This window comes from Anneissia japonica, unplaced genomic scaffold (genome assembly GCF_011630105.1).
Source record: "Anneissia japonica isolate Jap-2015-1 unplaced genomic scaffold, ASM1163010v1 scaffold287579_len849171_cov184, whole genome shotgun sequence".
NCBI lineage: Eukaryota > Metazoa > Echinodermata > Crinoidea > Comatulida > Comatulidae > Anneissia > Anneissia japonica.
Genome location: NW_022755335.1, coordinates 27,683 through 39,321, shown reverse-complemented (window position 1 = coordinate 39,321; position 11,639 = coordinate 27,683). Strand labels below are relative to the sequence as shown.

Below are 11,639 nucleotides of genomic sequence, written 5' to 3'. Positions count from 1 at the left end.
TCAGTAGTTACCTAAAATCAATTTGAATACAAAACAAGTCTCAAATGTTTGCATGGTGAATTGACAATAATAATTAATTATAAGCTTTTGATACACCATGTAGCATATGCTACAAATCTCAATTGATGGTACTTGGTTCTGAGAAGAACCGTTTGGATTGTATGGGGTTTGAATTGGACCTATTCGGCAGCAATGGGAATTGAACCGGGGACCTAGAGATCTCCACGTTTCAGCGCACACACAGTGGCTACCACCAGATTAGCCGACTGAGCTAAGCTGCTCTCAACGAGTGTGTAATGTACTAATGTCCCAACCTTTTTTTTAGTATACTCTAACCATGATAAAAATTTGAAATGATGGCCTTATAAAACTGATAAAAGTTCCAGTTGTTGAAATAATCTCTATTATTTTATTAGGTGTTATGTATTGTAATTGCAGCAGTATTTATATACAGTACTGTATTTGACATTTTATTATAAAGGTAAAGATAGAGTAAAGAAGGGTATAGCCGACAGCACTTGGTGCTCCTCAGTCTTCCATCCAAGTATTGTATTGCTTATCTTCAAATCTCAGGCGAGAATGGACATTTCAACAAATAGTAATCCATTTCATAATTAATTATTAACGGATGTGTAGTAAGGATCACTTACTTCTACATTCATCATTGGTTCTAGGATTTCAGATGCTGTAGCTTTTAGACAGGATTTTAGACACTGTGATGCGCAAGCCGACACCATGGCAGGGGAGGTTCCGGTACCAATACTCAAGCTCTCAATCGCTATTTCAACACCTAGCATTTGTGCATTTATCAAGGGGCCTGGAAAAATATGATAAGATTGTGTTAGAAGTGACACTATGAGAACAAAAAAAATGTTCCATTAATATGGGTTTTGCGCACACAGAAATTGAAAACAAGTCCTTATAAGTTAGTTTAATTGACCTAACGACTTACAATATAATTAAATTCCATCAAATCTAAGTGGACACTGAGCCTACTGTATTGAATTTGTTGTGAAAAAAATATTTATTACAATGTCCTAAAGAAGGAGGTTGTATTTAGAATGCAAGGCAGGCAGTGTGTACCATGATAGTGTAAACAATTAGCAAACAATTTATGAATATTCATCATATTCATCTTGTCCACATTAACAACTTGCCAACTCAACACCATTATATGTCATAATGTTATCTAAGTGTTTCTGTTTATGTGAGATATGAACTTGTGTGGTGTCCATGAAACACTTTGACTAGATTGGTGACCCTCGACAACATAAAACTGAGATTATTAATAAATATAGTAAAGCAGCCCCCCCCCCAACACCACCCAACACACAAAATAATTATCTATAAGTCTAAATACTGTACTGTCAACACTTGTTACCTTGATGACAGGCTAACAATGCCCCATTCTCAACAGCATCTATGAATTCCTTCCCATAATTCAATGCTTCACATTGTTCCGATATCAAAATTGAGTTAGGTATTGTAAAATCAAATGTAGGAGTTAACTTCATCCCTATATTAACCAGGTGGTTTTGATCACCAATGGTTCTCTCCAAAATTGCTGGAATAAAATATACAGTGACAGGAAAAATTAATAAATACTAGAAATTGCAAATTGCAAGTGAAGTGCTGCGTAGTACAACTGCATATAAATGTTCTTTGAACAAAATTATTTATGCGAGTCAAGTGAAAATAATGAATGATAAAAATATAACAAATAATATGAGACATGACCCATTGTCTATATTAGAACACTGACGAGCTGACATAGAAACATAGTAAAAACGAGCGTTGGTATGCCAGTCTACAACAAGCGTCGCCTAAATGTAATAATTAGCACGCTGAAATAGGCTAGTAAATAAGTTTAACTGGGTTCGTAAATAATATTGGCCTCAAAATATTGTGGCTAAGACATGGGCCGATTAAACGTAGAAATAGGAAACCTATAAATATAGTAAAAACGCTGAATAGTAATACTCGAGCGTCGCGACATGCGGACGTTGGTACGTGTAGGTTAGTCTACAAACATCGCCTAAAGGTATTGATTTTACCCAGCAGAATGAAAGAAAAAAACTCCGCTTTTCAGTCGTCTTAGGCCCTTGTTTTTTGACAATGACCTTTCAGAGGTCAAATTGCTGTCAAGAATATGAATTGGCTGCTTCGCAGCAATAAGTGCCACATGCCATTCTTTATGTATGAGGGCAGCAAACACATTATTTTGACCAAAATGCATTTCAGAATAAATCAGCATTGGTAAATACTAGAGTAAGGGTACTAAGTCCTCTGGTCTACACTATAAAATTTTATGTGGTAAATTTGTGTGATATGTACATATATGGGCATAATGATGTTATATTACACCCATATATGGGAATATCACATTTATTTGTCACATAAAATTTGATAGAGTAGACAGAGCTTTAGTTAACTATTATTTATTTTGAACTTCTAAAGGTTAAATATTTTAAGCATGATTTTGTCCTTACTTGTTTTTGAGACCGGTTCAATGATTGCTTCCCTGTATGATATCTGAAGTGGACCTAGATACGCATCGATCTTGTACTCCTTCCGAATTCTGTCATGGATTATCTCAAGATGAAGCTCCCCCATTCCTGAAAGAATCGTCTACACACACCCAACAAAAAAAAGTAATATGTATTCTCATCTTTTAATATTGTTCCCAAATACCTTCCAATAAATATATAAATAGAAAAACAATATATTTTCCCTATTTGACCTATTTTAAATTGAAATTGACATAGGAGACATGTCTCTTAACCCACTAGACTCTTAAGTAAGGGTTATTTGAGGAGCTGAAAGATCAGACTTCAATAAAAATCTGATCCTAGCCATGTTTTGAACTGAGTTCTTCGGCAAAAGATGTACGAGAATAATCCCTCAGCCAAATGATCGGAATTAAATATAATTAATGCTATCAGTTGTAGGCATGTACATTATTAAATTGCTAATACTGTATGTCTAAACTTGACTATTCTTTATAAAGCCGAGCATACAATCAGATTTGTTTGTCAACATAATTGGTATTGACTAGATATAATAAAGTACATATACTTCTAACTGTAACGCAGTACACATGATACAGGTGTTGGTACTTATTGGCCGATTAAACCAGGGAGCTGCAAATCCCTGAATAAACCACATTACAAAAAGAAAACCACAAACAACACTGAAAACTATCACACCAAATTCGATCAAACATTGTCTACTGAATCTGACAAAAGCACAATAGTGTATGTAAACTTAAGAAGACATGCTTACTTGGCCTGTCTCTTCATCCACCCTCACATGAAGACTTGGATCCTCTCTCTGAAGACAAGCAAGTGCATGGTCTAAAGCTAGTATAAAGGTATAAATGTAACACATTTTAATTAAAATGCTGAAAGTAAGCCCCAATAATTTCGCTGTAGTATTCTTGCTATTAGCATTAATTAACCTGCAAGAAATTGATATACTGTTTTTAAGTTAATTATTTCATACGGTTTGATATTTGTTCATTATTCATAAGTGGATCAGTTTTATTATTTTCATTCGGATCATCAAATAATACAAAAATGGAAATAATATTACAACACAAACTTTTCCAAAGACACACTTTCACACTACCTTCTTGATAGGCCATGGATGGAGGTTCTATAGTACAGAAAAAGACAGGCTGGGGGACATCTAAGCCTGGAAGAAGCTCTAATTGCCGTGCTGCCTTGTCTTCAATATCTGGGCCTAGCTTTCTTCTAGCCTTTCTACTTGATTGGCTTTTAGATTCCTTTGAGACTTTTGCAAGATTTGACTTGGATGAAACCATTGTATCACCTGTCATAGTCTGCAAGAAATATCAAACAACAATATTTTTGAAACTATTAGAGTATAGAAAGGTTGAGTTGATAAGTGTTTTTCTGCTCTTTATAAATAAAATTACAGTGCATTATATACAAAAACCTAATGTCTTAAATATACATTGCCTGTGCTGAGCAATATTAAACTAAACATTAACTTCAATTTAAGAAATTTTGAAAACCATCTATAAATTAAAGAAAATATAAATAAATTGTTTCATTAAAAGTCGATAACTTTTTTGATGTTAGGGGTGGAAATATTTTTGGTGTAAATCACACCAAGGATAACCGACTAAGTCCAAAGACTTGTTTCTTTCTGGTGGTGAATTGGGCAGTATACCGGGAGACAATCTGCTACTCTTTTCTGAAGAGTATACCATGTTCTTTAACGTGCACCTGGGCCATATTGCACACAGGACAAACAGCTTAAACGTCTCATCCAAAAGATCGTAATAACTTGTATTTCAGCCCTCCAACTGGAACACAAGGAGAGCAGCGATTGGAATTTAACCCGTGGGCCTAGAGATCTCCACAATTCAGACCACACACAGTGGCTACCAACACTTTAGCCGACTGAGCTCAGCTGCTCAATTTGATGAGCAGTTCAATAGTTATACTTGTGTTTGTTAATAATATTTTTTTTTATATTTTGCAACAGACTAGCAGAACATAAAGCCCAACTGTCCAGACTATCAAATTTTATTTGGCAAAAACTTATGACATGCCTATGTTCATGATAACATGCATATATATTGGCACAGCATTACTATATATGGGCATACAGTAGTTTAAACAAAAAATTATCTGGACAGTGCATTGGAATAAATGTCAAACCTGTTTTAGGCCAACGGCAACAGCAATATTGCCAGACGACATCGTGTGAACCTCCCTATGCTCGTCTGCAAATACCTCCAATAAACGACTTATTCTCTCTCTACAATGAAACAGATATTAAAGTACAGTAAATACCAATAACTATTTATATACACATACAAAGTTTTAAATACTTGTACGTTCATCAAATATAACCATCACATCAAAAATGTATACACTGTATCAAGTCGAATTTGATTACATTATTACTCTCCCCTGTCGTCTGAAATTTGATAATCAAAGTTATAGTGATTGAAAATCCCTAATGTGGTCTAAAAACTAAAATTTTGGTACATCCTAATCCACAAAATCTGTCCCTAAGAATCACACCAAAAATGTATGCTGTATGATTCTGTATGGATCAATAACGTTTGTCACAGGATGAATTTTATACAGATATCACATACATGGTTCCTCTATTCAAGTTGTACAAGGCAGATTGAGCTTTAAGTTCACCAGAATAGATTCGTAGAAACACAAGAGGGCCTCGTTGTTTGTCATGTACAATCTTAAAAGCATATGCACAAAGTTCTCCATCAAATGATGAACTGCAAAAAATAAAAGTTTGCGCAAGAAATTACATTCATCTGCACTAATGGTAAATATTTTCCTAATTTACTCATTAATGTGTAACTAGAAAGTGAAGAAAAGTGATCTGAATATCAACAAATATTTTTTGAAATTAGGGCATACACAATAATAGTTATTTAATAACTTTTTAAAAGAGCCATTGCCTCTAACTGAAAATGCCTTTTAACTGTTTTCAACCATTTAATATTTTAATGCGCTAGAAGGAAGTCTGCAATATGAAATAAACTCTTAACTCACACTAAATCTTGGTTCTGTTGTTGTGGTGATGGTAAGTAGTCAACTACAGCATCCATCAGCAGTTGAACTCCTTTGTTCTTCAATGAACTCCCACAAAGAACCGGCACTGCACCCCTGGCTAACGTCACTCTGCGAATTACCGCCTTTAACTGGAAGTGTATCAATGTTGTTAAAACTTTGATATCAAGCATTGTATTGTACATGGTTAAAATTGCAGGAGTTCATGTAAAATGATTACATTTTTGTATAAAGCATTCTACAATTTTAGAACAATTGGGCTCATTTGAAAATACAGTACATGCCACACAATGTACATCAGATTATTGTCTTAGATATCCTAGATGAGTCTTTTTTTTTTTTATGTAAAAATAAATGTGAAATTTAGTAATGGGATGGTATAATGCTATAAATTTATATAATTAGGAAGAAATATATATGTCTTATTTTTGTAGATTTCAAAACAAGGGTGGGTGTAATAGAAATAAAAAATCTTTCATTTTTTTCTAAAATTTCCCTTTTTTAGTGGGGCGGGTGCACTAATTGGCCAAAAATAAAAATTTTATTTTTATTCGAAATCATCATTATTGGCAGGCAGAGGGGTTCGCTGAAGAAGGTATAAAAAAAATTCTCGTCTTAAGCATATGAAAAGTCTTGGACTAGTCATTGCCATGCTGGGCATATACAGTACATTACAATGCACCCTGATACCTATTAGCATATATATTTTGACGCAAACAGTTACAGTGAATGCCATGCAACATGGTGAAGGTAATTCACATTGGTGGGAGGACCTGTTTTGACACTTTTGCCCCAACCTATATTTAAGAGAAAATATTTGAACTACTCAATTTGGCTACCTACCTCATCAGAATCAATTTGAAGCGGATCAAAACTATCTGTTTCCAAAACCCTCTCAGCAAATTCACCATCTAACTCCACAAGCTACAAATCCATTCATATGATGAATTAATTATATTATCTAAGATTGGTTGAATGCACATATTAATTTAAAAAAAAAAAGGTTTACATAAAAATATATAAATAGATATATACATATATGCAAAATATATATTCCATAATATAAAAACAATTCTAAATTTTACACCCATAAAGAGGTATTTTGGGATACACTTATATACAAAAAACACAAAATATAATAAAGGTGAAATACTATCAATAATATAGTTAATAATAAAAAAACAAATCTTACGTCTTCAATAAGTGCTCCACGAGCTGCCACCAACTGCTTCCAATTAACCAAGTTGTCTTTACTCACAGGTTGCTCTACATAGTTTCTGCCATCGCCTTTTGGATTCCATATTACTGTTTCCATGGTTACTACATTTAGAACACCCTCAAAACTCGAATGCCTGCCTAAAGGCAACTGTAAGAGCATAGGTCGAGTGTATTTTAATCTGTTATGTATTTTAATTGAATATTATAAAATCAATGAATCTAGTAATGGAGATAAAAACCTCAAGCAACAACATTATGGAGCAAACTAATACACAACTAGTTCAACCATATGGGGAAAACACATCTCCAATAGCAAGTTGTTGAAGTAATCCCCTAAATACTCAGCAGTCAAACCCTAAAGAGATCCAGCCTACAATATAGCAACTAAAACACAGCAGTCAAGATGGTAGGCACAATGTAGGAGTAACGTCAACATGGTTGGCACGACTAATATACTTTTTTTTATCTAAAAAAAAGCCATGTTGTTAGACCTAATGAGAAGTTTAAACATTAGCTTAACAATACCCCATATGATAGCTGTATACTGCTGAAATCTTTATTTTGAAGGTATAACACACCTGTATGACAAGAGGCTTCACTTGTAGCTTCTCCTTTATTGAACGAACTGAGAATTCAAAGTCAGCGTTATGTTTGTCCATCTTGTTCAAGAACGCAATTCTAGGTATTGAATAATTATTAGCTTGTCTCCACACAGTCAGGGTCTGGGCCTAGAAAATAAAGTGATACATATGATAGATATGGAGTGAATATCAGACTTCCTCCAGCCAGTCCAGACTTCATAAAAATGTAATAATATTTAGTTTGGCCCAAGAAGTTATCTTAGCCTTTAGACATGAAGCATTTTACTGTAGTAATAGTAACATATAAGACTGTAAATATGAAGTGATTTTTTGTATGCAGTAGTTTTAAATTCATAATATAATAATTGACTTACCTCAACTCCTGCAGAGGAATCAAATACAGCAACAGCGCCATCTAGAACCCTTAGACATCGTTCCACTTCAACTGTAAAATCAACATGCCCTAAGGGAAAAAAAATGTTTCTATAATCATATTTAAAGTTGTTTTAAAAATCTAGAGAAAATTGACAGTGAGTGCAAAAAATGTAAATTTAAATATAAAATATGATAAGTAGCATTTAATGGTTGCCAAAATAAAAAATTAAAAAAATACACATCAAAGGCGGATCCATAGAAAAATCTGAGTAGGGGCTATGTGGCATGGTGTTTGTTTAGAAATTTATGATCATAAACACTGATACATGGAAGATTGGAGTACCATGCTCCCATCTTTCTCCTTCTCTTTACTTCTCTCTTTCTTTTGGGTGGTCGGGGGGGGGGGGGAAGGGAGACACCCTATCCACTGTAGCTCCCACTGGGTCTGCCCCAGCACTTATTTCCTATTTCCTTTATTGCACCTTAATACAAATGTGGTTGATATAAGGCCACTAAAAAAAATTTGAGATGCCCAAACCAAATTGACCAAAATAGGACACCAAAATGCTTGGATTTTATATGATAAAGCGAGTACCAGCTTTACTTTTGACACTTTTAAAACACCAAATAAATAGCAACAGGTAAGTGATGGTTAATTAACAAACATTGCTTGAAATAATTTCCGACCGACCCTGATTTCAAAATGTCACTGTGCTTAGCAGTCATCATCTTCATAGCACCCTCCTCATCATCACTAATAGCATCTTAATTACAAACATCACCATATTACTTTTCATCAAACATCTTTATCAGCAATCACAGTCAAACGACCACCATAAACAATCATTATCACCATTATCATCATTATCAACATCAATATCATCATTGCATAGGTTTGGAAAACAGACACACCCGCTGCATATTATAACATATACTTACTATCATTAGCACTCTGCCCGGCAAACACAGAGATCTCTGCGTTTGGTAATGCAATGCTTGACCACCAACCACGGACATCTCCGTGTTTCAGGTTTTTTTTTACAGAATCCCATAGATGAGGAAATTACTGACATGTAATAACAATTTGAACACTATATTCAGTCTGGACCATAAGTATTTCACTATTTGTTTGTTTACAATAGCATAGAGCGGTATTGATTTACTTTCACGAAATCGCGATTATCTCAGCTTCGTTGTGCAAAATTGCGTAAATCTCAAAAAGTGAGTCATTTTCATTTTACTGTAACATGTCACAGATTGTGATTAGAATAAAGTGTTTGGTACTATTGTTTAGTTCTTGTAGTATTCATTACATGTCAATCTGATCACATACTCACCCTCAAAGAGCTTCGGAAAAGTGTTAAAATTTGCTTAAAACCTGACAGTAGCTGATACTATTTTTTCAAACCCCTGGCAGTCAGAGTGTTAAACATCACATACCTGGAGTATCTATCAGGTTTATTCGATGGTCCTTCCAATGATACGTAACAGCTGCTGAGGTAATTGTGATTCCACGGTCCCTCTCTTGCGGTAAATAATCCGTTACTGTGTCACCATCATCAACATCTCAAACAAAATTTTAAACAACATACTAGTTAAAATTTTACAATATTTGTTAAAATGGTTACAGGGATGTGCTATGGGTTTATATAAAAAAAAAAGTGAACATTCTTGACAGAATGTGCATTATAGTACAGTGTTACAATATTGTTATACTAACTATACTATCCCAGTACTGGTTCATATAAATAATAATAAATTAATTTAGTAAAATATAATAAATAAATATATAAATAGAAATATAATGGATATAAGTAAATGGAGCTCACCTCCGAGGTATCTGGTCTGCCCTGCATAATATAACATTCTTTCAGAAGTGGTTGTTTTCCCGGCATCAATATGTGCCATAATGCCAATATTGCGAATCTCTTTAGAACCAGCGGTCTGTGATAAATTCCTAGTTCCTATGGGAATAACTTAAACATTAATATTTAATGTCTGAAAAAAATGTAATATTGGTGTTTTCATTAGCTTATTACACAATTTTAATACCTTTGTGGCAGAAGCATTTGCAAGGATAAGTTGATACGCTACTGACACATCGAAGCAGATTGCCCCTCAGTATTAAAGCTCCTGGTAAAAACAACATGATTTCAGAACACACTCTATTGAACAAAAAAAAGATGATATTTCACTATGATGGTACTAGCACTGCAAGAAATAAACACTGTTAACTCAATGACAAGGATAAACACAAATTCACACTGAAGGATTTGGCATAGGACTATGTATTTAGTTAAACTAATTTTGAGTATCTATATGAAAAAACTCAGGTTTCTGTGTTTCTTTGTCTCAGTACTACTACTACGTCTACAAACAAGTTGATAAGAGGCCTAGCCATGCATGGCCTTGCTTGGAGGCCTTTATTTAGCTAGAAATATTCGGTCAAGCAGTCTTGTCGAAAAACTAGGTCTAAGCCACATGGTATATATAATAACACAATATATTTAACCAAAATAAACATAATCATACTATTACTAACCTACCTATGTGGGGTTTTTTTTTCACTTCATCCGATTTGGTCAATCACACACGTGCATTTTGTTGACATCATATTTTAATATTTTCGGGGTCATGTTTAAGAATTCATGTCTATTGATACTTGCTGGTTCGTTAGGAAATCGGCATTTTCTATTGACATAACTTGGTACTATGTTCACGTTGACGTGTAAATATCAATACAAACAAAAAAAGAGCGCCACTCTTGAATTCTTGACTTTCATATGTGTAGAGTTCCCAACGAGGTCAGAAATATGAACGAAAAACACAGAAAAGTAAGTAATGATGTTATTACTACATCCATCGCATTGCATGATATAATGTTGTGTATATATGTATACACGTAAGCGTACAACTAAAAGCCTAGAATAGAAAAACTAGGATGCCAGCTAGGCCTAGCCTAGACTATAGAGGCCTAGGCCAAGTAGTAGGCTAGTAGTAGTACTAGGCGGCCTAAGGCCCTACTAAATACTAGAGAAGTAGTAGGCCTAGCCTAGCAAGACAGGGCGGGCGGGTCCCAGTACTGGGTGAAGGTCAACTCGGCCACAAGTCAACTCGGCCACAGTCAACTCGGCCACAAGTCAACTCGGCCACAAGTCAACTTGGCCACAAAAATTTTGGCTTCTGCCAACTCGGCCACAAGTCAACTCGGCCACAAATCAACTCGGCCACAAGTCAACTCGGCCACAAGTTATTTAATGTAAATCTAAGTTTTTGCATCCTTTTTCTTCAATATTATGATTGAAATAAAGTACACAGTATGTTTTAGTAAAACAGGACCATACTAATTAGTCATTATGACGATAATAAATGTGATAATAACAACAACAACATTAATAGTATTATAAATAGTAATATTTATTTTAACAAATAGTAATAATACTAGTATGGTAATAATAACGATATTTAAATATCAATTTTAATAACTAATTAGTGATAATAACTATATTGAAGGTGATAATAGCAATAATACAATAATAAATTAAAGGTAATGTTTATTTTTATAATAATTGTAATACTAATTAGTAATAATAATAATAATGATACTTATAATACTAGGCCTACTTAGTAATAATAGGGTAATAATATCGGTAATAAAGGTGACAACAACAACAATAATATTAATAATAATAATGATATGAGAAAAATACTAATAAAACGCCAATAACAACAACTTTTTAAAATAATATTATTAAAATTATAATACTAACACTAATAAATAATAGGAATAATTTAAAATATTTATTAATTATATGGTACTATAAGTATATGTACTATATATATATATATGTAATAATAATAATATCAGCAAAAATTTGAACAATATATAATG

The 11,639-nt window shown here is 33.7% G+C and overlaps 2 protein-coding genes across 2 annotated transcripts in view; one reads left to right on the top strand and one right to left on the bottom strand.

Annotated features, from left to right (window-relative positions):
• The window catches only part of LOC117123368 (ribosome-releasing factor 2, mitochondrial-like), a 10,756-nt gene extending 342 nt beyond the window's left edge, over positions 1-10,414 (bottom strand). The window contains exons 1-17 of the mRNA XM_033269259.1: positions 10,294-10,414; positions 9,800-9,912; positions 9,577-9,711; positions 9,188-9,313; positions 7,747-7,835; positions 7,370-7,519; positions 6,766-6,939; positions 6,417-6,497; positions 5,556-5,704; positions 5,135-5,275; positions 4,689-4,788; positions 3,628-3,841; positions 3,283-3,359; positions 2,490-2,628; positions 1,382-1,564; positions 651-817; positions 3-11 (exon numbers count right to left, since the gene is read on the bottom strand). Of these exons, the coding sequence (XP_033125150.1) occupies positions 3-11; positions 651-817; positions 1,382-1,564; positions 2,490-2,628; positions 3,283-3,359; positions 3,628-3,841; positions 4,689-4,788; positions 5,135-5,275; positions 5,556-5,704; positions 6,417-6,497; positions 6,766-6,939; positions 7,370-7,519; positions 7,747-7,835; positions 9,188-9,313; positions 9,577-9,711; positions 9,800-9,896 (2,031 nt within the window). The 5' untranslated portion in view covers positions 9,897-9,912; positions 10,294-10,414. The remainder of the gene's footprint in view (positions 1-2; positions 12-650; positions 818-1,381; positions 1,565-2,489; positions 2,629-3,282; positions 3,360-3,627; positions 3,842-4,688; positions 4,789-5,134; positions 5,276-5,555; positions 5,705-6,416; positions 6,498-6,765; positions 6,940-7,369; positions 7,520-7,746; positions 7,836-9,187; positions 9,314-9,576; positions 9,712-9,799; positions 9,913-10,293) is intronic.
• LOC117123404 (HAUS augmin-like complex subunit 1) overlaps positions 10,386-11,639 on the top strand; it is a 6,807-nt gene continuing 5,553 nt past the window's right edge. The window contains exon 1 of the mRNA XM_033269304.1: positions 10,386-10,581. Within this exon, the coding sequence (XP_033125195.1) occupies positions 10,531-10,581 (51 nt within the window). The 5' untranslated portion in view covers positions 10,386-10,530. The remainder of the gene's footprint in view (positions 10,582-11,639) is intronic.